Genomic DNA, 23,745 nt, shown 5'->3' on the forward strand with positions numbered 1-23,745 from the left:
TTTTAAGGAGTATGAAAAAAATCAGTTAAGTATTGATCTCTCTCCGAGCCTCCCCAGGGTGGCTGCCCAGCTACTCATCACTTGAGCTGCAAGTTGAAGAGGAAAAGCCCTCTTCCTGTCTTCACCCTGGCCGGGGTTCTTTAAATCAGCACTCCACAGCCATTCTCTCAAGTTTCTCCCATGAGGAGACAGGATGTTCCTTGTCACCCTTTCCAGGGAATTCAGGGACAGCTTCCACAGGCAGCCTCCGAGCCTGGAGCCCGCTCTGAACTGGGTCTCAGTCTCCATAGCGGCTCCTGGTTCTGGTCGCTGGATAGGTTTGGGGAGCAGGAGGGCAAGGACAATACCTTGTCTCATGGGAACTCTAAGGTTTCACTTCTGCTTTTTCACACTTGGGACACTTTTCCCTCTTGATTTCTGTTCTTTGAAAATGTCTTGGCTTTAAAAATTAAGGTTGCAAATGACAGTTTTAGGAGGGCAGGGAAAGTTCTCTACTGACCTCGTGCTGGCTATGTGAGTGTGTTCACTTAATGATGTCTCAGAGCTGCTGTACACTTAGGATTTGGGCACTTTTCAGTATGCATATTTTACCTCAACAAGGAGAGTGAAGATTTTATGATTTATTATTATGAGAGGAATATCAGCTCATCTGTTGCCATGAACAAAAGACAAGGTGATGCAAGATGAGGCTAATCAGTTTTCGCTGATGTGGAAATGGGGAGTCCACAGTGAAAGTGGGGACTGGCCCCATAGTTTTACTTTTCGGATTTTATCCTATGTTATTATAGTAGTGAAAAACTGGAAACTAGAAAATTAAATGCAGAGTAATAGTTAAATAAAGTTGGCAGAATTGAAAATGGAGAGCTACTTCATTGTTAAAAAGTATGTCATAAATGTTTTGTTTATTAAATCCACTTATAAAAAGCATAGAACAATCCCATTTTTAAAAACCAGAAGTATATACATCACATATATGCAGAGAAAATAATCAGGAAGAATGTAATAAGACTGGATTACGTCTGAGGTAAAGAATTACGGGTGATTCTTACTTCCTTGTCTAAGTTTTTCCTTCCAATGAGCACTCATTGCTTGTTCAACTTAAGAGAGGAAATGCGTGTGTAGGGCAGCGGAGTTGGCTCTGAGGCTCCTCACCAGAGTCCCTTCTGTGACATCCCCACAACTGCTGATGGAGGGGAAGCCAGGGCCTGTGCTAGCAGCCCTTAACAATGCGGCCTTTACAAATCGTAAGGTGTCTTTGATGTTTTCGGGAGCATGTTCACATATGCTATCTCAGGTTTAGAGATTTAAGAGGACCTCTGTTCAACTATACTGATGCTCAGATCATACTTGCGGTGGTCTCTCCTCTTTCATGGGCTCCCCCTGCGGCGCAAGGGCTGGGAGGGCAATTTTGCCTCCACTTGGGGATTTCCCAGAGATTTTCTTCAGAGATGGAGTTTTTCATTTTCCAGGATTCGGTTCACTCCTCCGACTTTATTTGAGAACTTCCTATTCCATTACAATTCCACACTTCAGTATTAAAAAAAAAAAAAGTCTGATACTATTCAGCTACATTACAGAACTCTGTGAAAGGCAGAAGTTCTCTTATTTCATGACCTCTTTGGGGCTGTGGGTATAGTCATAGGTCTATGACTGCTGCTTAAGAAATAACTTGTGCCCTTATGGTTTGAGACATAGTACCCCACCTGCTGAAACAGAGGCCTCCAGAATAAAGACCTGAGTGATTGGAAGAAGAGCCCTGAAACTTGCTGTGACTCTGATCAAGCTGCTCCCCATCCATGGATGTCAACTGAAGAGGTTTGGACTGAGTCATGCTGAGCACCCCCGCCGCTGGCCCCTGCCCCCATCACCAGCTCTAACCACCAAATTCTGAGAACATGGCTCATGGTAGCTCTGGCCTGTCTGCCCTTTACCCCAATGCATGCACACAATGGTATTGTAACGCTTGTGGTGTACTGTAGATATACAGTCTTGTTTTGGGTCAATTAAGGAAAACACATAAAGAAAAAATCACCTTCCCCCCCAACCCCCACAAAAATAATAATGAGAATGGATACATAAGAAAAGAAGAAGTCCGGAAAAACCAAAAGGGAGGGACTGTTGCTGTTCTCATAAAGAGAATTCTATTTGGTCTTGTAGTGGCTGTCATGCAGGATCCATCTCCATGTTAGACATATTTCTCTGAAGGACTGGGCTTGCCTCCTGGTCTGACCACGGGCCTGAAAGAGAGGCAGGCAACTAACCATTATTGCAACAAGAGCCCCCGCAGTGTGCTACTGCATCCATCCATGCCTCTCTACCCATCCTAGCCTCCCAGCCCCTACAAGGTCTGAGCACTTGTCCCTGGAACACCAGCAGGGGACTGGGTGAATGATGTCAGCAACCCTGTCGAGAGCTTTACATTTGCCATCTTGCTGTCACAGCAGCCTGAGGATGGGGGGCATTGGGAAAGAGTGAGAACTTGCCTAGGGTCACCTAATTAGGAGGTGATAGAGCAGGTTCTGAACCCAGTTAATCTAGTTTCTGGGAGCCTTGTCAGGGGCACTCATGGAGGTGAGAAAAGCTGATAACCAAAGTCATCAGTTGAGTTGATTCTCAACCCCAGGGAGGATGTGAGCAAACCACCACCATCGGTGAAACAGAGCTACTTTATCTAACACAGAAAACCCAAATTTGATGTGACCCTAAAAACGTGTTAATTCAGGACTGGCCTAGCACCTCCTAAATGGGCTAATTCATCATGAACGTCATGTCTTTGCACACCGTCCTCCAAACCTCTGGAAGCTAAGCTGCCCTCAGGCATCACTGAGTATGTTAACTCAGGCATAGGGATCCCTCAGATATGTTTACTCTATATAGCTTTGTATTCTAGGGCAGGGTTTTGTTCTCAGTTCATTTCAAACTGAGAATTTTCAGAAAAGATAGAGACACGGTGAGATTCTCCTCTAAAAGCTCCCAACTGCACCCCAAATACTTGTAAATGTTAAAAATCTTTCTCTGTTTTTAAAGGGTCTTTATCCCCTTGTTATGCCATTTATAATACAGACATTGGAAAGTCATTACATTTTCAGCTGTTAAAAATAATGATATATTAAAAAAAATAATATCATATGAGGTATTGAACTTGGATTCCTGAAGAGAAATCTCAAGGAATGCGAAATGCAAACCATAGGTATAAAATTTGAAATATTTTCATCTACTGAAAGGAACTGATCATCCTTAAACATTCTCATCCCCCAAACCCAATTGCAGGAAGAAGCCTGAGCTTTGGATGGAAGTTGCATTTCTGCTATTTGCAGACAGTGTGGCCTTGAACAAGTCACTAAGTGTCCTAACCCTCAGTTTCCTCATCTGAAAAATGGTAACTACTTGAAGGATTGTTATGAAACTTGAAATTTAAAAAGAAATACATATAAAACAAGGAACAGGTACTCTGTAGACTTTTATCAAATGGTATATTATTTTGATAATCTGAGAGTCATCATGTCTCTACTGCCTGGGGTAGGTTTCCTGATCTGACCTGCTAATCTGTGATATGTGACCATGGTATCTATCACATGGGATTGCTGTGCAGAGAAGAGAGATCCTGAGTGTAACTCCCATCATGGTGCAGGGCTGGAGTGGGGCTAGTTAGACGTTAGCAAAGGGCTGCCTCGGCCTAAGTTCAAAGGACAGAAGAAATTGAGACCTCTCTCCCAGCCACTGGTCTTTGGTTTTTTAAATTTTTTTCTTGATCATTTCAGAATGACCATGGGCTGGAATTGGATGGGAGAGTTACTTGAGCTGCCAGGTAGCTAACTGCTCCTGCTTCTGGAGCCTTGGTGTTAAATCAAGGCCCTACATTGGCACAGGGAGATTAGGAGCCTAGGCCATTGTTTATTTGGTTCCCCGATAAAAGATTGGCTCTCTCTCAAAACATTGGTCTCTCAAAAGTCTAGAATAAGCCAATAGGGGGGAAAAAAGGTTTTCTTAAGAAAACAACAAAACCCAGCTGGAATCATCCAGATAAAGAGACCTCAGTTCTTTTGAAGAGCTAGGATTAATTGGGGGGAATCCTTCAGACAGGATCTTTGGTGCTAGATCAGAAAAGATGGAGATTTACCCAAGTCACCCGGCTCTCCCGAACAGTGCAAATTGTGCCTCTATTTTCCTCAGCTTGCCAGCCTTGTGCCTCTCTTTGCTCAAGAACTCTGCTGACTCCTTGCTCCCAGAATTCCACTGCCATGGCCTGTCTCTGGGAAAGGTTCCCACCAACTGCTTCCTGGGAAGCTAGGACCTGTGCATAGGCCTGCCCAGAGGGGAAGGAAGAGGTTATAAAAGACTCACCTGGGACATTTGCAAACACGTCTTCTGTTCCCTGATAAGAAAAAGAAGGGGTAAAGTGACTGCCTTACCACCAGCAATAGTCCCCAAATAGAGTTCCTCCTTCCCTTTTCCTATTTCTTTAGGATTATAACTCTTGAGAGCTTGGTAAGAGCTTCTTTTCCAACCCTCTTCTCATCAATTTTAAAAACATTGCAAATACAGATGTGGGTTAAGATGGGTTAGTATAGTCACCCACAGTGGGACCCAAAGTAGTAAGGGGTTCACCGGGAGGTGGCCCAGGGTAAATCTCAACCGGTCATGGTTCTGACCCAGTCTTCATGGGCACTAGTCCCAGGGCCACTGGGGCACCTTCTCCTGAGGGTGTTTGTAATAAGCCAGAATCTATGCACACCCTGCGCCCTAGGCCAACTCAACACACCCGCTGCTGCTCCTGGCATAAGGACTCTGTCTTCCTGAAAACCTCCCAGAGAGTGGAAAGAGGAAGAGGAGGAGGTGTCTCGAGCTCAGTCTCCAGGAGAAAAATGGGCTGTGCCTGACCCTACAGGGCAGCTGGATCCCTGAAATCGCCATCCTCTGTCGGGCAGGGGCTTCCTGGAGCAAGCAGCACAAGAGTAGGGAGTGGAGCTGACTGCTTCCCCCAACTCGCGCGCGTCCCTAGGAGCTTACTGTGGTTGCAGATGATGGTGATGACCAGTGACAGGAGAAGGACGGCGCAGGTCCCAGCCAGGGGTGCCCAGATGTAGATTTCACAGGCGAAGTCTAACCCACTTGTTTTCACTGAAGCCACGGAAGACGCTGACATTAGGAGCTGGCCCAGGATCCTCCAACCCACACCACCAGCTCGGGCCGGGCCTCGGTTTCCCCACCATCCGGACAGCTTTCGGCGCCGCCTCCAGGATCAGGGCTGGCCCCGGCAGGGGGCTCTCCCCGCGGTTCGCACCGCCCCTGGCCGGTCGCCGTCCCGGGAGCCCGGAGCCCGTCTCACCTGCGCTGCCCGCCGCAGGCCGGCAGGTCTCCCCGCGCGGAGACACCGGCTTGGACGCGTTGGTGGGCGCCCGCGTGGGTGGCCGCGGCGCCGGCGTAGTGGGGGGCTTGACTGCGGGGGAAACCGTGGTTGGAATCGGGCGGAGGACTGGACGCTAACCCTTCCCACTGCTTCGCGCCTCCGGCCAAGAGGGCCCCTCCTCCACCCGCGCTGACCTCTGCGCTCGCGGAGCGGGGATGGCTTGGCGACCCCCAGGATTCGCGCTCAGCCCGTCGCGGCGCGCGTGGCCGCCTGCTGCCCCGCGGGAGCCGCTCCCCGTCCCCCAGCCGTTCTCCAGGGTGCAGCCTGCGAGCCCGTGGGCTCGGGCTGACCCGCGTTTCACTGGCGAGCAAACTCAGTAGCCCTCCCAGGAGCAAGCAGACAGGCGCCCAATCTGGAGCCCAGGCCCTTCGGACCTAAGAAACCATCTTCAGTCCCCACCCCGTCGCACCTTAGCCTCAGTTTCCCTGTCTGCGAAATGCAAGCAGTGTTACGTAGCGCCCCCCGCCCCCCGCGCCAGGGCGCTAAGAGGCTCGAAAGAGGGGCGCCCGTGTGAAAAAAGTGGAGGTGAGCCCTACACCCCACACGCAAAGGACCGCGTCCCCGGCGCCCGGACCTGGCAGGAAGACCGGCACGAAGGGGCTGAAGTACAGAATGGAGTTGCTCAGGACAGAGCAGAAATAGTAGCCCTCGTCCTCCTTGCGGAAGCGGCTCAGGGTGAGGCTGTAGGTGTTGTCGGGCTTCTTCTGGCCGGAGATGTGTTTGGTGTCCAGGCCCTCGGCCGTCTTGGCCCGGCTCTGGGAGATGTACATGAGGAAGACGGGGCGGGCGGCTGGCTCGTTCCTCTGGTAGAGCCACGAGCAGCCCGGCGCCGCGGTGGGCAGCAGCACCTGGCACTGCAGCTCCACCTGCGCGTGCAGCCGGCCCACCACCTTCAGCGGCGTCATGCGGAACCGGCTGGGCCCGCTGGCCGCCGCGGCACCTGCGGGGCGGCAGGCACGAGGCTGAGCCCGGAGCCCCGCGCTCCCCGTCCGTCCCGCCCCCCGCCCTCCCCGAGGGGCGCAAACTCACGGAGCAGCAGGGCCAGCGGCAGGAGCAGGGCGGTCACCCGAGAGGCCATGGTGCACTCCGCGGACACGCGCTGGAGCCGGTGGGACGCGACGCGGCGGGGCGGGGCGGGGGGGGGGGGGGCGGGAGTCGCGCCCTCCAGCCGGCCTAGGAGCCAGATTTTGCGATCCGAGGATGTGATGTCACCCGAAGCCCTGCAGAGTAGAGTCTCGTGGTTGCCACCTTTCAGCCCAGGGAGGAGGCTGGGGTCCGCGATCTGGGCGGTGGAAGCAGGCTTGCAGGAAGCTGGGGGTGGTGGGGACCCGCAGGCCTCCTGATGAAGAAAAGGGCTTGCAAGTGACCCCTGGAAAAGGCTCCCTCGTGGGGGGGGGGGGGGGGGAGACAGGATTAAGCGAAGTTAGGAGAGGTGAAGGGGAGAGTGAGCGGGAAGCAGTGTCCACGACCCGTGTAGTCACGCACAGGGTCTCCAGCAAGATGGGAACTGAGCGTTGAGCAGGGGGAGGCCTTGGGGACCTGTGTGAAGCCCGGGGGAAAGCCTGCAACAACGAGTTTTCCCTCTCAGGCTGCGCCACCTCATATCCCCTTCCTTTTAGCCTGTTGCTATCCTGAAACCTTCCAGCCCCGGTGGATGCCGTCCTCCCATTTCCTCGGGGTGCCTGAGCCTTCCCACTTGGAATCCGGTGATGAACACGCCTCACACTGTTGCTACTTGATTCCAGGGTCCACGTGGCATTATCTGTTCTCTGTGTCTGCCCCACCTGTGGGTTTTGCATGGTGAAGGCTGTGTTGCAGACACCTTTCCCCACCATGTTATATCATAGCTTGGGCTGAGCTGTGTTTGTAGAACCGAAGTGTTGGATGGGCTATTTTTTTCTTTTTTTAAAAAATCATTACTATTACTTTGATTTCAAAGTGTCCTCTCTATGCTTCTCAAATCATCCAAGGTGCTTAAGCCTATGGGGAATATTTAGCATATTTTCTTTTAATTCCAGTCTAGTTAGCATACAGTGTTATCTTAGTTTCAGGTGTACGATATAGTGATTCAGCACTTGGATATATCACCCTGTGCTCATGGTAAGTGCCCTCCTTAATTCCCATCGCCTATTTTGTCCATCCCCACACCCACCTTCCCTCTGATAACCACCAGTGTATTCTCTATACGTAAGTCTGTTTCTTGCTTTCTCTCTTTTTCCTTTGCTTGTTTGTTTTGTTTCTTAAATTCCAAATATGAGTGAAACATGTGGTATTTGTCTTTCTCTGACTCAGCATCATATTCTTTAGCTCCATCCATGTCATTGCAAATGGAAAGATTTCATTCTTTTTTATGGCTGAATAATATTCCATTATATATACACCACATCTTTTTTATCCATCTATTGGATAAAACTTTTTATTCATCTATTGATGGGCATTTGGGCTGCTTCCATAATTTGGATATTGTTGATAATACTGCTCTAAACATAGGAGTGTGGGACGCCTGGGTGGCTCAGTGGTTGAGCATCTGCCTTCAGCTCAGGGCCTGATCCCAGAATCCAGGATCCAGTCCCAGGTCGGGCTCCCTTCAAGGAGCCTCCTTTTCCCTCTGCCTGTATCTCTGCCTCTCTCTCTCTGTGTCTCATGAATAAATAAATCTTTTTTTAAAACAGGGGTGCATATATCCCTTTGAATTAGTTTTAGTTTTTTTAAATATAAAATTTTATTTATCTTAGGGAAAGAAGGAGAGAAAGCATGAGCAGGGGGAGGGGCTGAGGGAGAAGGAGAGATAGAATCCTAAGCAGACACCCCACTGAGCCTGGAGCCCCACTTAGGGCTTGACTTGGGGACTTGCACACCGGGCGCCTGGTGGGGACCTGTGTGAAACCGGGGGGAAAGCCTGCAACAACGAGTTTTCCCTCTCAGGCTGTGCCACCTCATATCCCCTTCCTTTTAACCTGTTGCTATCCTGAAACTGCCTGGGTGAATGCCCTCCTCCCATTTCCTCGGGGTGCCTGAGCCTTCCCACTTGGAATCCCATGATGAACACGCCTCACACTGTTGCTAGTTGGGGACCCCGCGACCATGACCTGAGCCAGAAATCAGGACCCCACGATCATGACCTGAGCCGGAAATCAAGAGACAGAATGCTCAACCAACAGCCGCCCAGCCACCTATACAACATTTTAGACACATGAGATTGTACCCTGCATGTCTTTTTCTGTAACCTTCCTTTCTTAGCTAATAGCAAAAGAAGAAAAGCTTTTCACATGAACACATGTGTATTTTATATCGATGTTCCATAATTTAGTTTTCCTGTTAATGAACATTATGTGAGCTCTAGTAGATACAATGTATCTGTATTGTTGAGGACTTGCTCAGTACATGTTACAAACATACAAATGGAAGATGAGGGATGCTGGGGAAGGAAAACCCTTTGTAATGATGGTTATGACTGTGACTCATGCAGGGCATCCCCTGGCATATAGATGTGTGTGTGTGTGTGTGTGTGTGTGTGTGTGTGTGGCTGTATAGACACAGTGCTATCCCTTAACTCACATGAATGAGGGTGACAAGGAAACAGCCATGTGCAGGCAGGCCATCTTGGTCTCCTGAAAGAGAGCTGCAGCTGACTTGGAGACCTTCCAGCCTTGCAGCTAAGAAAAGTGTCAGCCATGGGGGGTGGCAGTCCCTTTGTACAGAGCATGACAAAGGGTGGGGGGGATGCCAAGGCAACACATGAAACCTACCAAGGAGGCTTTGTGACCCCAATGATATTTTTTACAGAATGTGGTGGATTCTCAACGCAACCACAATGACATCCGCCTCGCAGCATACAGGAGAGCAGACACAGTTTGTGAAAATTCTGGGGATGCTTGCTTGCAGTAGGGCCAGCTGTGCAGGGGGCTGGGTGGGGCCTGCCCCTCACTGCCAGGTAAGCTCCCCTCCCCCAAGTTGCAGCACTCAGGTGGGATGGCAGGAAGGCATGGGAACCACTGCAATCCGTCAAGCAAGTCCCTTATTTTTAAAAACATCCAGAAAGAGATGAGAGTAACCAATTTTTGTGCCAAATTAAGCAAATCTTTGTTTTTCTTGAAGTGTTTGTTCTTAAAACATGGAAATACAAGAATCTTAATTTACATGAATTGAAGACATTTGGAACATATAACCAGGCAGAGCAGTGGTATGAATTGAATCAGGGCTCTGGACCGCAGCTCCTAAGACCCTGACTGCAGGGACAACTTGGAATCAATGGCCTGCTACCTCCTCTTGCCAATCCCGGACTGTGAAGACAATACTGTCTCCTTGGAAGGAGTTAGCTTGTTTGGGCCTAGAAAGGCCTCTGAGTCCTAGAGCTAACAGAGTCTTGCTTTATCTCAATGACAAATACCTGTCAATTCCACCTCAATTGTGCCACTCCTACTTTTTCTGGAGAATGTTTCAATATATAGAAACATTGTCATATTGTATGTCTTTGAGTTTGAGTTGTGGTGACACATACAGATTTATTTATTTTAAATGTTGTATAGTAGTATCATCTTGTGAATATTCCACAGTTCAGTGGTCCTCAAACCAGAGTATTCATACCCTTGGGGGGACAAGGAGGCTGGCTGTCTTTGGGATACACTGTATTTTAAGGGGCTCATTTCCCAGATCTTCAACTTTTGGTTCTCTTTCCTAAAATGGATCTGCCCAGGAGCAAATAAATGTCTGTGTCTAGTCTTTGTGCCAATCCTCTTTCCCCATCTCCCCTTTCATAATTGCTCTTCTCTTGCTTTAAAACAAAAAGGCAGACCTGCTACCATTCTGTACATTACTGTGGTGCAATGCCCGGGAGGTGCAAAACTCTCTGGGACAACAATCAAAGGGGAAACACCCAGATATTTTTCATTTTGTGTCCATTCCCTTAGTTATGAATAAGCATTTCTCCTGAGGAATGTCCCCGAGATCCTGACAAAGAGGGTGTCTGGGAGAAATGCTGGAGCTAGAGTATCTCGTGGCCAACCCCTGGGCCTCATCATTTTACTCACCTCTCTCTGTAGAGCCTCAATGCAGAAGCCAGACAGTTGTTATGGGATGTGCACTTGTTCCTAGCATGTTCATTAGTATTGCAAAAGGAACCACACTTTCTCTTTTAACACAAAGTCTGATTTGCTAACTGCTTTGATATTAAAGACTGACTTTGCCAATGAAGTTAGTTGGCAGCATTTTTATTTGCAACAAATTAAATTAGGTATATCCTTAGCTCTGAAATTTTGATGAAAACAAAGCTTAAAGTCTATGATAAAATAAAAACATTTAATTAAAATATTATTTTGGCAGATTTATATTGAAATTAAAAATATTTCTATGTCCCCAACCTCTTCTAAGTTCATTAGTGTGAAGGCAATTGCTTCTAGGTGAGATAAGAGTGGTACAATTCATAGCTACTGAATAGACATTGGTAAAGCCTATTTTAGTTGGTTTCCAGAAACTGAGATGTGAATAACTCTAAGGATGGTAATCAATCCACTTACAGGTCAGTAGTTCCCAAGTCTTTGCTTTCAACACAATTGAAAAAAGACCTACTAGAATTGGCAACTCTTATGTGCTGAATTGTGTGTGTCTCCCTGAAAATCATATTTTGAAATTGGAACCCCCAGTACCCTCAGAAAGTAACCTTACTTGGAGATTGGGTTTTATCAAAGGTAAAGTCAAGTTTACATGAGGTCATTAGGGTTGATTGAAATCCAGTATAACTGGTGTCCTTATTAAAAGGGGAAATTTGGACACAGACACATGCTGTGGAAGAATGTCAGGTAAAAAATAAAGGCAGAGATCAGGGTGATGCTTCTACAAGCCAAGAAACTCAAAGATGGCTGGCAACTCACCAGAAGCTAGAGGAGAGAGAGCAGTTTCTTCCTCACAGCTCTCACAGGAGATGAACTCAGCCCCTGTCTTGGACTTCTAGAACTGTGAGACAATACATTTCTGTTGTTGAGACACCTAGTTTGTGGTACTTTGTTAAGCAGCCCTAGCAAATGAATACACAACTAATAATAGATCCTTAAGATGACTTTCTGATGGTAGCTCACTACGTGGCTTTATGTTTTGTAAAAAAAATGTTGTTTTTTTTTTTTTTTGGAAAAAAGTTAAAAGATTTAGCAACTGTACTATTACAAAGCCAACAATTTATTTATAGGGAATGAGATTTTTTATATGAAAAAAATCTCCCCAAAAGTAGGAAAATAATTGGTGTTGTACCTTGTCTTATTTTAGCAATAAGTAATCATTTCCAATGGGTTCGTTAACTAACTGGATCATATCCATCTCTTTAAGAGCTGTATTTTCCCCTCAAAGTTATTTTTTTAATAAAAATTCTTACTTTGAAATAATTGTAGGTTGATGATGCAGTTAATAATAAATAATATAGAGATCTCATATACTCTTTACCTAATATCCGCCTAAGGTAGCATCTTGCAATATCACTATCACCAAAGGCTATTTTTATATTTAACACTTAATTTTCAATATTTGTAATTTATGCCATTTTTTAACAATCTGCGCTACTAATAGCAATAAAGATGGCATAATCTAAATAAAATTTTAATACTTAAAAATTCATGGTTATAGGAAATTAAAATTTCAGTTTATACGCTTTTCTGGCAGAGAAGTATGATCAATAAAAGATCTTCAAGCATAAAAACATACTACATTAGAATAAACTTCTATTCAAGAAGATGGGTAGAGGGCATCCCAGGTGGTTCAGCGGTTTAGCGCCGCTTCAGTCCAGGGCCTGATCCTGGAGACAGGGGATAGAGTCCTGCACCGGGCTCCCTGCATGGAGCCTGCTTCTCTCTCTGCCTATGTCTCAGCCTCTCTCTCTCTCTGTGTGTCTCTCATGAATAAATAAATAAAATCTTAAAAAAAAGAAGATGGGTAGAATTCATAAATTAGAGGGGGAAAAAGGGATGATGAAAAATTTCCAAAAGTTGAAGAAAATGTTCTTGCTTTTATTTATTTTTATTTTATATTCTTGCTTGTAAAAACAAATGATGGTTGAAATAAAATTGATATATTATTTATTTATAACCTATCAGAAACAGCGATGTAGAGGTTTTATCTTAAAACATCAACATTTACAACACACTGGAAATTATATATTTTACAACCACTTACGATGAAAATGTTTGACATGAAGTTAAAACTGAGTGAAGGAGTATACCTATGTTCATAGCAGCATTAGTCACAATAGCTACACTGTGGAAGTGACCTAGCTGTCCCCCGGACAGATGAAAGGAAAAGCAAATGTGGTATATCCACACAATGGATTATTATTCAACTTTTAAAAAGAAGGAAAATTTGACATACACTACAATATGGATGAACCCTGAGAACCTTATGCTGAATGAAATAAGCCAGTCACAAAAAGACCAGTACTGTGGGGCACCTCATGGCTGGGCAGTTGAGCATCTGCCTTCGGCTCAGGTCGCAATCCCATGGTCCTGGGATTGAGTCCCCCATCAGGCTCTCCACGGGGAGCCTGTGAGCCTGCTTATCCCTCTGCCTGTCTCTGCCTCTCTCTGCGTCTCTCATGAATAAATAAATAAAATCTTAAAAGAGAGAGAGAGAGAGAGAGAGAGAAACTAGATTGGTAGTTGCCAGGAGTTGAGGGTGAGGGGGATGGAGTGTTATTATTTAATAGGTGCAGAGTTTCAGTTTTGCAAAATAAGAGCTCTGGAGATAGATGGTGGTAATGTTTGTACAACAATGTGAATGTATTTAATACCACTAAACTCTACACTTAGAAGTGGTGAAGATGGTAAATATTACATTATATGTATTTTACCACAATAAAAACTTAAAAACAAGTGAAGGAGTACACAGTCTTTCGTATTTGGGGGGGGATACAAGAGCAATATGTAATGAGAACTACCACTGTTTGTTAACGGATCTTTAAGGCTATTTCTAGTTTTTGCCATTATAAACAATGCTACAGTGAACATCCTGGTAAATATCTCCTACAGTCTAGGTACAAGATTTTCTCTAGGGTGTCAGCTTGGAAGAGGAATGGCTTCAAGAGGATGTTGTCCTTGAGAGCAGTGACTTGGAGCTTGAGCTTTTCTTCAACCTCCACAGCTGTTGGCAAATTTCTCTCCAAAGTGAGGGTACCGGTTTATCCTCACTCCAGCTGTAGATGCATTTCCATTTACCCACATGCTTTATAATTCTTAGTTTTGTCAGTCTTTTCAGTTCTGTCACTCTGAGAGATGTAAATTGGTATCTTGTTGTTTAAACTTGCATCTCCCTAATTGAAGTTGAGAGTGGGTGTGTTGTCACATGTTGGCCATTGGGCTAACCTCTTCTGCAGAGTGCCTGTCTGCATTCTTTGCCAGCTGTTCTGTTAAACACTTAAAATACACATTTTTTTTTTTGGCACTTAGAGAACCTGACTTCTTTCTGACCAATTGTGCAGTACTGATATCCACAATAAATGAGGCTTCAGCTCCTCTTTTTGTTTCTGGGCTGTTGTGGGTCCTGCTGTACCTCACAGTTGAGGCTCTGGCAAAAAACACCCAGTACCAAAATAAACCTATAAAAATGCTCATTTCTCATTCCTCCTTCCCTTTGTCTTCCTCCCTCCCTCCTTCTCTTCTCTCTCTTCCTTCCTTTCTTTCAATTTGTTGTCTTGATACAGTACATCCAAAATAAACGTCAAAGAGTCAGTGGAAATTTTACTTTTTACACAAGATGTTTCATTCTTTGTTTGGGTGCTGGTGGAGGATCCATAAGTAACCTCAACTCAACCCTAAAGCTTTCACTCTCAAGTCTTTTAACTGTGACCTTGCCGGCAGGAAGCCCCCCCATGCCACGTTCTGGGGGGATCTTAGTGCTTCTCTTCAGGTACCTGTGGGGTGAGCCGTGGAAGTGGGACGACACAGCAATGGAAACATTGCAGGAGAGGAGGGTCATAGTTTCCAGAGCTCACCACCAATGCCCCAGTGCAGACAGGGCAGGCTGCAGCACCCTGCCCCAGTAAGAAATCCTCTCTGGGAAGAGGAAGATGGGAGTCTTGAGTGCAGGGAGAGAAAGGCAGAAAAGATCAAGCTTGGGAAGGAAAGAAAAGACTGAGATGAGAAGCCCCAGGGCTTTTCTCCTCCCTGCTTCCCTCCTCCTTCTGTCCCCCAGCTTCCCCTCCGTCTATCTGTCTTGGCAGGGATGGGATGAAGGAGGTTAGAGGGCTTCTGAGGATGGTTTGCACCTTCTCAGTTTAGCAGGAATGAGAGAGATGAGCTGCCTCTCCCCCCTTCAGACATGGAGGTGTACTGGCCATCAGGAATGTTGATACAGGCCCCCAGAGGCAGAGCCGGGGGAAATAGGACTCCGTTCTGGGGAGAATGTTTCCATGACCCCCCAGGCGGTGGTGCAGTGGAGAGGAGCTACAAGGACCTGGGGTGCCAGTGGGATGTGCTTCACGGTGGGTGTCCTGCTTCAGGGCACTGCTTCTAGTTCTGCAGGTCCCCCTGCTGAGAGACACGCCAGCAGTGGGGACAGGCAAGGAAACACATGACACCAGGTGGGGGTTGCCAGGATGTGGTGGGCGCAGTGAGGACAGGAGCCCAGCCCAAGTCGCCACCCTTAGCAGGGGTGGAGGGAGGTTGGGGGAGGGCGACAGGGGCGGGGGGGGGGGCAACCTGTGCAGCTGTGCTTGTACCCAGGCTTAAAGGAGGTTACAAGTGCAGGGCTGGGGAGCCAGGCTGAAGGCATAGTGGCTGGATGCAGTGCAGTGTTTGGGGAGCCAGCACCAGCCAGCTCCCTTGAGGGGAAATTGATGGAGGAGAGGTGGAGCCATCGGAAGGAGCTCAAAAAGTTCTCCTTCCCTTCTCAGTTGCTCTTTCAGCACCATTTTCTGGGACAGCCTTGGCAGAAGTCTAAAATATCCATCCTGGTTGATCCAGAGCCTGAATCCCTCCCAACCATTTCTCACAAAATTCATTTTTCTGGGTGTCCTTAACAGACACAGCCAGCACACTTCCCACTCTTACCCCAGGAAAGAGTGGCCTAAAGAAAGTCAGGCCCTCATTTTCTTACACCATACACAAAAATAAACCCCAAATGGACGAAAGACCTAAATGTGAATCAGGAATCCATCAAAATCCTAGAGGAGAATACAGGCAAGAACCTCTTTGACCTTGGCCACAGCAACTTCTTGCTAGACAGGTCTCCAGAGGCAAGGAAAACAAAAGCGAAAATGAACTATTGGGACTTAATCAAGATAAAAAGCTTTTGCACAGCAAAGGAAATAGTCAACAAAACCAAAAGACAACCTACAGAATGGGAGAAGATATTTGCAAATGTCTTATCAGATTAAGGGTTAGTATCCAAGATATATAAATAACTTATCAAACTCAACACCCCAAAACCAAATAATCTAGTCAAGAAATGGGCAGAAGACATGAATAGATATTACCCCAGAGAAGACATACACACGGTCAACAGACACAGAAAAAATGCTCCACGTCACTGGGCATCAGATCAAAGATCAAAACTACAATGAGATACCACCTCACACTAGTCAGAATGGCTAAAACGAACAAGTCAGGAAACAATAAATGTTGGCGAGAATTCAGAGAAAACCGAACCCTCTTACACTGCTGGTGGGAATGCAAGCTGGTACAGCCACTCTGGAAAACAGTATAGAGGTTCCTCAAAAAGTTAAAAATAGAGCTACCCTACCAACCCAGTAATTGCACTACTAGGATTTACCCAAAGGATAGAAAGGAAGTGACCTGAAGGGGCACCTCCACCCCAATGTTGATAGCATCAATGTCCACAATAGCCAAAATATGAAAAGAGCCTAGGTGTCCACTGACAGATGAATGGATAAAGAAAATGTGATATATATATATATATATCACATGCGTACACACACACACACAAATGGAATATTATTCAGCCATCAGAAAAATAAATCTTGCCATTTGCAAAGACATGAGTCTTTTCTGAGAAATGAGTGAAATGAGTCAATCAGAGAAAGACAATTATATGCTTTCACTCTTATGTGGAATTTAAGAAACAAAACAGGATCTGTAGGGGAAGAGAGAGAGAAATAAAACAAGACAAAATCAGACAGGAAGACAAACCATAAGAGACTCTTAAAGTGCAGGAAACAAACTGAGGATCCCTGGAGGGGAGGTGGGTGGGGTGGGGTAACTGGGTGATGGACATGAAGGAGGGCACCTGATGTAATGATCACTGGGGTATTGTGTGCAACTGATGAATAACTGAACTCTACCTCTGAAACTGCTAATACACTCTATGTTAATGAATGGAATTTAAAAAGTCCCCCCCCCCCAAAAAAAAATAGAAGGTCGGGTCCTGGTTTTATGTCCCTGCACCCGTAGGGACACAGAACTCAGCGCAGAACACAGAGGCAGAAACTGCCAAAGCGGGGCGGGGATGGAAAGAGGAAGGAGCGCCTCAGGGCCTCTGGCCCAGGAAGGAGAGAGGAGGGATCTAGAATCCAGAGTTGGAAATGAACTCAGGAAAGACCCAGCACAACAGATTTCCATTGTAGCAGTTCCCCGAGGGTAAGCATTTACTACTAGTAACTCGGGAGGGCCGCGCCCACCGGGACCAACCGCCCAGGTCACCCGGGCTCCCTGCCGAGAGGCCTCCGCGCCCCCCGTGGACGGAAAGCTGTCGCGCCGCTCTGTCCGGCAGGGGGCGATGTTGCTCTAGCTTCGACCCTGTGAGCGGGGAGGGAGGTCATCCGAGTCGGGGCCCGCCGGACCGCACGGCAAACTGCAGCAAGTGCGATTCCTTCCCAGCGCGCCCCAGGCCCCAGGTGCCCGGCTGCAGCCCCCGCCCGTGCCCTTGGCCACCCCGGCTCCCAGGTCCTCCTACAGGCTCCTGAGAGCCCTACTTTTCTTTGGGGGCCGGGATTACTCCTGGGGAGTGGGGTGGGGTGGAGGGCGGCGTTTGCATTTTTACAGCGGATCCAATGACTGGCTGAGGACGGAGTTTCTGGCTCAGGGTTGGGCGCGGTGACAGCTCGGGCAGACTGTTCCAGAACGTCAGCGCTCCGGCGGTGGGGAGGAATGCTCGGTCTGAGACCTCCTCTGCTTTGCGCCCGGCTAGGATTTCTCCCAATTCTCCATCCCGAAAAGGGACAGGCTGAGGATCCCGGGGGCCGGACCGGAGATCCTGGGCGGTTCCCGCAGCCGGGAGGCCCGGCCGGGGGTGACCGGGTCGCGGTGTGGGGCGCCCCTGGCGGGGACGGCTCGGCGGGCGCGGGCTCCGGGCGGGGGTCCGGGGCCGGCGGGGGGGCGGGGGGCAGCACGGGCCGGAAGCGGATGGGGTCGGTGCAGGGCGGCGGGGGGGGCTCGGGGGCCGCGGCCGGCAGGTGGAGCATCCGGCCCCCGGGCCCCGCGGGCGCGCGGGGGAGCGGAGCCTCGGGGCGCCGCGGAGCCGGGCCGTCGCCGTTGCTTCGGCCTTTCCGCGCATTTCGTTCGCCGGCTCGGCGGTGCTGGGGGCGCAGCCCGGCCCGGCCCGTTCCTCGGGGCTCGGATCTTCGGTGTTGGTCATTCCCATTCCCACGGATCCTGAGCCCGTGAAACCCAGCGGGCAGGGGGTGCTGCCCTGAATCTGTGACTCTGCAGATCCCTCAATTTCTCTCTGCCTCCGACCGACGTATACACAATCAAAATTTAACCTAAAAAGTTTTGCCGTCTTTTTTTTTTTTTTTTTCCCCCGCTTTGGCTAAAAATAGTTTGGAAAATAGAAAATTGAAAAGGAAACATAATCACGCATGGTGCCAATAATGAACTATCATCACCCTCAATTAGTTTCTCTGGTATTGTTTTTTGGCCTTTTTTATTCTAAGCCTGTGCTGATGTATTTTTAATTTTTTTTTTTTTTTCCGTCAGTGTCATCGTATTTTCTATTCAGGTTTCCAGCCTGCTTTTAAAAATTCTTATATCATGTTCGTCTCTTTTATAACATGTTCGTCATGAATCTCACCTGATACCCGCGTAATAGTCTGCTCATATTTTGACCTATTCGTCCCTAGTTAGTTGGACACTTAGGTTGTGTCTACCTTTTCATTAGGATACAGTGATTTCTAAATAGTATGCAATTTCTTTTCAAAAGTTACTTATTTTTTCTAAATAGTATGCAATTTCAATGTTTATTTCTTAATTACCCCTAGAGTTCTTAGAAGAGGCTAACACTTTTTTAAGTGGATCGATTTTTTCCCCATTTGTTTTTGGTTTTATTGTCCTGTGGTCTGAGAATGTGGCCTCTTAAGCTTTCTGGAATATTTTGAACTTTTGATTGATGGTTGATTTTGTAAATAACCCTAGGCATAGTGTTGAATGAATGAGTACAAAATTCTATATGTTAGATGAAGCTTAGTGAAATATATTACCCATACTTACTATTTCCTTTATTCTTATCTACTTGATCTGCTAATTTCTGCAAGAACTGTAAATTTTCAAAGTATGTTTGTGGATTTACCATTTCTTCTTTATATGTCTAACAGTTTGCACTTTATGTATTTTATGTATTTATTAAATGTTTTCCACCTTTATTGAGAAATAATTGACATACCACATTGTGTAAGTTTAAGGTGTACAGTATGATTTGACATATGTATGTATTGTGAAATGGTTATCACACTAAGAAGAGTTGACACATCCATCAGTTACATTTTTTTTCCTGTGAGTTGAGGACATTTAAGAGTTACTCTTAGCAACTTTCAAACATACAATACAGCATTGTTGATTATATTCACGATGCTGTACATTATATCCCCCGAACTTATTTATCTTATAACTGGATGTTTGTATCTTTTACCATTTTATTTCCATATTTTAAAGTGATATTGTGAAGTGTGAAAATCACGTGGCTGTTTTAATATATAAACAATTGGCATATGTATCTTTTGGATTTTTTTATTTTATTTTTATTTTTTTAGATTTTATTTATTTATTCATGAGAGACACACAGAGAGAGACAGAGACAGAGGCAGAGGGAGAAGCAAGCTCCATGCAGGAAGCCCGATGTAGGACTCGATCCTGGAACTCCAGGATCACGCCCTGAGCCGAAGGTAGACACTCAACTGCTGAGCCACCCAGGCATCCCATCTTTCGGATTTTAAATTGTTTTCTTGGTCTGGACTTTTGGAGGCAAATGGTGAAAGCCTAACTGGTTTCTTAAGGACTTGACAAATGCACGCTGTTGGCTATCACATGGGAGTGCTTGCTTCATTGAACTCTGGTCCACTGCAGGTATAAAAAGAACAGAAACAAAAACAGGGCAGTAGTATTTTTGAGGTAAGAAATGGGAAACTTCAACAAATTTGCTTTGATTTTTATTGAAGTTGACTTTTTCCCCCTCCAGGTCTAATGATCATAGAATTTTCTTTGTTGTATGTGGATTGTTTGTTCTTGTGCTTCTGTTTTCTGACTTGTAACGTCAAATCTTACATTCTAGGAATTATGCTTGTGTTTATTCAAATATCGCAAAACTCTTTATTGAAAAAGAAAAAAATCTAGCCCATCAAACCAGATACCACGAATATTCCCTGACTGCCTCTCCCTCTGCTGCCCCTGGTCCTGAGCAGAACTTTCAGTGGGGCACACAAAGCTGGTGAGGTGCTGTAGAGCCTCAAGCTTATACAACTGAGGTGTGTGTTTGGATGTGTGCTTTAAAAAAATTTGTCTAGAGTGGTGAGATTTCAGGGTAATTGAGCTTGAAATATGGGGGAAAGTGATGCCCAGTGAGATGACATTATTTTCCTAATATTGATGGATTCCTGTTTCATTGTTCCTAAGATAAAGGGAATTTGGTGGAGAGGGGAAAGTTAGGTGTAGGAAGCTGGAGTCTTTTGCTTTTTCCAGGACTAAGGAGATAAGGAACGGCCTAGTCTGTCATACACAAGTGGCCCCATCCATTTATTGAATACTTTCAGTATTCTTTTACTGTCCATGTGATCAATAGAGATGACCTTTCTTTCATTTCTGATATTAGTAATTAGTGTCTTCTCCCTTTCTTTCTTGGTTAGCCTGACTAGCGATTTATCAATTTTATTGATCTTTCCTAAGGACCAGCTTTTAGCTTTATTGATTTTCTTTATTGTTTCCCTCCTTTCCATTTCATTGATTTCTGCTCTCATTTTTATTTCTTTTCTTCTGCTTGTCTTAGCCTTAAATTGCTCTTCTTCCTCTCATTTCTTAAGTTGGAAGCTTACATTATTGATTTTAGATCTTCCTTCTTTTTTAATACAGCCATTTAATACTGTAAATTTCCCTCAAAGCACTGCTTTTGCTGCATCCCACACATTTTGATAAGTTGTATTTTCATTTCATTAAAAAATCTTTAAATTTCTCTTGAGGTTTATTCTTTGACCCCTGTGTTATTAAGAAGTATGTTGTTTAATCTCCAAATATTTAGGAATTTTCCAGAGATGTTTCTGTTACTGACTTATAGTTTAATTTCATTGTAATTTGAGACCATGTTTTGTATTATTTCTATTCTTTTAAATTTGTTAAGGTGTATGTTATGGCCCACAATGTGGGTCTGTTTTGGTAAATATTCTATGTGACCTTGGGAAAAATATTGTATTATTCTGCTGTTGTTTGATGGAGTATTCTATAAATGTTAACTAAATCAAGTTTGTTAATAGTACTGCATCCAGGACTCCTTAGTAATACTCATTACTGATTTTCTGCCTGCTGGATCTATCAATTGCTTAGAGAAAAGTTTGAAATATCCAACAATGATAGGGGATCTGTCTCTGCAGTCAGGCCAGTTTTTGTCTCATGTATTTTGACGCTCGCTCTGTTAGGTGCATACTTGTTAGATTGTTAAGTCTTCTTAGAGAACCGACATCTTTAACATTATGTAAATGCCCCTTTTTAATCCTGATAATTTTTCTTGTTCTATAGACTGCCCCATCTGAAATTAATATAACTACAAAAGAAACAGCTTTCTTTTAAATTATTTTTAAAGATTTTATTTATTTATTTGAGAGAGAGAGAAAGCATGTGCACAAGTGGTGGGGAGGGGCAGAGGGAGAGGGACTCCCTGCTGAGCAGGGAGCAGGGACCCTGGGATCATGACGACCCAAAGGCAGATATTTAACCGACTGAGCCACCCAGGCAGCCCAACAACTTTCTTTTGATAAGTATTAGCACAATACAGTTTTCCCGATCCTTTTGCAACTCATCTGAGTCTTTACCTTTAGACTTCTTGTAGACATTTGGTTGGATCTTGTTTTTTATATCCTGACAATCTGTCTTTTAGTTGGTGTATTTAGACCATTCCCATTGAAAGTGATTATTGATGTGGTTGGATTAATATCTATCATATTTGTAACTGTTGGTATTTGTTGTCCCTGAGGAATCTATATAAATAACTATTTCTTAATGTTTTTCCAGCATGTGTCTGAGCAACATCATGACTGGTTATGTGTCCAGCAAAATGTGCTTCCTCACCACTATACACAATGAGGCAGTTATTAAAATATTTGTGCAGCACTGTCCATAGAGTGAATTTTTGGAGAAACCCCACTGTTCATCAATGAGGCAGTGGTAATTTAAATCATGGTTCACTGACCTAAAGGAATACCACGTAACAATTATAAGTAAGTCAATAATTTATATGTTCTGGAATAAAACAAATTCTAACATATATTAATTGGAAAACGAGTTGCAGAATGATATATACGTTATGACTCTTATATAAAAATTATGTGTGTGTGTGTGTGTGTGTGTGTGTGTGTGCCTGTATAAATGCACAGGAAATACTGTGGTATTATGCCAACTGATGGTGGATTTGGGAAACACTTATTTGTGACTAGTAGCAAACTATTAGTTTTTCTGACAAAATTATATTCATAAGATTTTTATTAAACTTTAAAAAAATGAAATGAAAAATCCCTGGGTGGCTCAGCGGTTTAGTGCCTGCCTTCCACCCAGTCCAGTAATCACTCCAGTGATCCTAGAGTCCCAGAATTGAGTCCTGCATCGGGCTCCCTGCATGGAGCCTGCTTCTCCCTATGCCTGTGTCTCTGCCTCTCTCTCTCTCTATGTCTCTCATAAATAAATAAAAATCTTTTATTTTTTAAAAAATGAAAAGAGATGAAAAGTGTTTTCCTCAGAAGGAGGTCACCTGATGTAAGAAACTTTCTCTAACCTCAGCATTTGGATACCCTTGGTGATCCTGAGCCAGAGGTTCAGGAGCAGGGATGTTCCTAAGCACTTGCCAATTCCAGCGCTGCCTCTAGGACTTTGGGCAAATTTACTGAAGGTGGATACTCTGTAGGTCACAAGGACTGGGGTCACAGCTCACTAGGGTGGAGTTAATCCATCTAGGATTTGGGGTGGGGGTGGGGTACAGGAAACCCTTATGGGAGAGGGAGGGAATCTGATGAAAATGTGAAAGATCCACTCAATGGACCTACACTTCTTGCCCCTGATTTTCAGGGGCCCTGGGGCCAAGCAGCTTTGGTGAGGTCACAGCATGGCTGTACTTTGGAGACAGGCATCATGAGATAGGGATTACTGAAATGCCTTCCTTCCCCTGGAAGTCCTGAAAGGACAAGAGGGCTCAATACATGCTCCAGATTGGCAACAATCTGTTAGTTACTTGCTAAGGAAGAGGAAGGTTTACTCTGTGACTCAGTTAACCAGTTCAATGGTGTGTCAATTTACATAGAAGGAGCCAGGATTATAGAACTCCACAAGCCTAGGGGCACAAGAGGATCCACCCTCATTTAACTTAGGACCCAACACCAGAAAATGCTATTTCTGTTTCTTCTGAATTCCCCTCAGAAGGCAGAAATCACACAGAATCACTTGTAACAATTATGCCCCCAAAGTAAGCAAGGTCATCTCCTTTGGGAAAGTAGGGTGAGGGTTTTACACTTCCCTTTAGGGCATCACCTTGGGTTTTATCCCTGTGGTTTAATCAAGGTGAATTTCACTAGTGTGTGACCTGCAGTTTAGTTCCCTGACATCTGGAATCAAGGGTGTAAAGGGTGTGTACATGCAAGGGACATCCTCATGCTTTTAGGCGATGGCTGGGTGGCTCAGTGGGGCTCAGTGGTTGAGTATCTGCCTTTGGCTCAGGTCATGATCCTGGGGTCCTGGGATTGAGTCCTGCATCAGGCTCCCTGCATGGAGCCTGCTTCTCCCTCTGCCTATGTCTCTGCCTCTCTGTGTATCTCTCAAGAAAAAATAAATAAAATCTTAAAAAAAAAAAGAGAAAGAAAAGATATTTTTAATACATCGAAGCAACAGAGGATCATGATCCATACTATATCAGACTATTACAAAATAAGAAAATAAAGA

General features: G+C 45.5%; 1 protein-coding gene across 1 annotated transcript; it reads right to left on the reverse strand.

The window, feature by feature from the left end:
* Window positions 1–868: 868 nt before the first annotated feature.
* On the reverse strand, window positions 869–6,641 carry CD8A (CD8 subunit alpha). Its single transcript, XM_025994671.2, has 6 exons — window positions 6,440–6,641; window positions 5,985–6,350; window positions 5,330–5,440; window positions 5,011–5,121; window positions 4,345–4,375; window positions 869–2,237 (listed from the first exon to the last, which is right to left on the reverse strand). Exons 1-6 carry the CDS (start codon window positions 6,486–6,488, stop codon window positions 2,186–2,188), a joined length of 720 nt encoding a protein of 239 aa, XP_025850456.1. The 5' UTR covers window positions 6,489–6,641; the 3' UTR covers window positions 869–2,185.
* Between the last annotated feature and the right edge of the window lie 17,104 nt (window positions 6,642–23,745).

This window comes from Vulpes vulpes, chromosome 8, assembly GCF_048418805.1.
Source record: "Vulpes vulpes isolate BD-2025 chromosome 8, VulVul3, whole genome shotgun sequence".
NCBI classification, from domain to species: domain Eukaryota; kingdom Metazoa; phylum Chordata; class Mammalia; order Carnivora; family Canidae; genus Vulpes; species Vulpes vulpes.

Bases quoted from the DNA above. Each gene is read 5' to 3' on its own strand.
- CD8A (XM_025994671.2), bottom strand. From the start codon at position 6,488: ATGGCCTCTCGGGTGACCGCCCTGCTCCTGCCGCTGGCCCTGCTGCTC. The intron at 4,376-5,010 runs GTAAGCTCCTAG...TTTTCTTATCAG, and splicing joins CACCATCATCTGCAACCACA to GGAACAGAAGACGTGTTTGC. The intron at 2,238-4,344 runs GTGAGTCTTTTA...CCTCTCTTTCAG, and splicing joins CGTGTTTGCAAATGTCCCAG to GCCCGTGGTCAGACCAGGAG.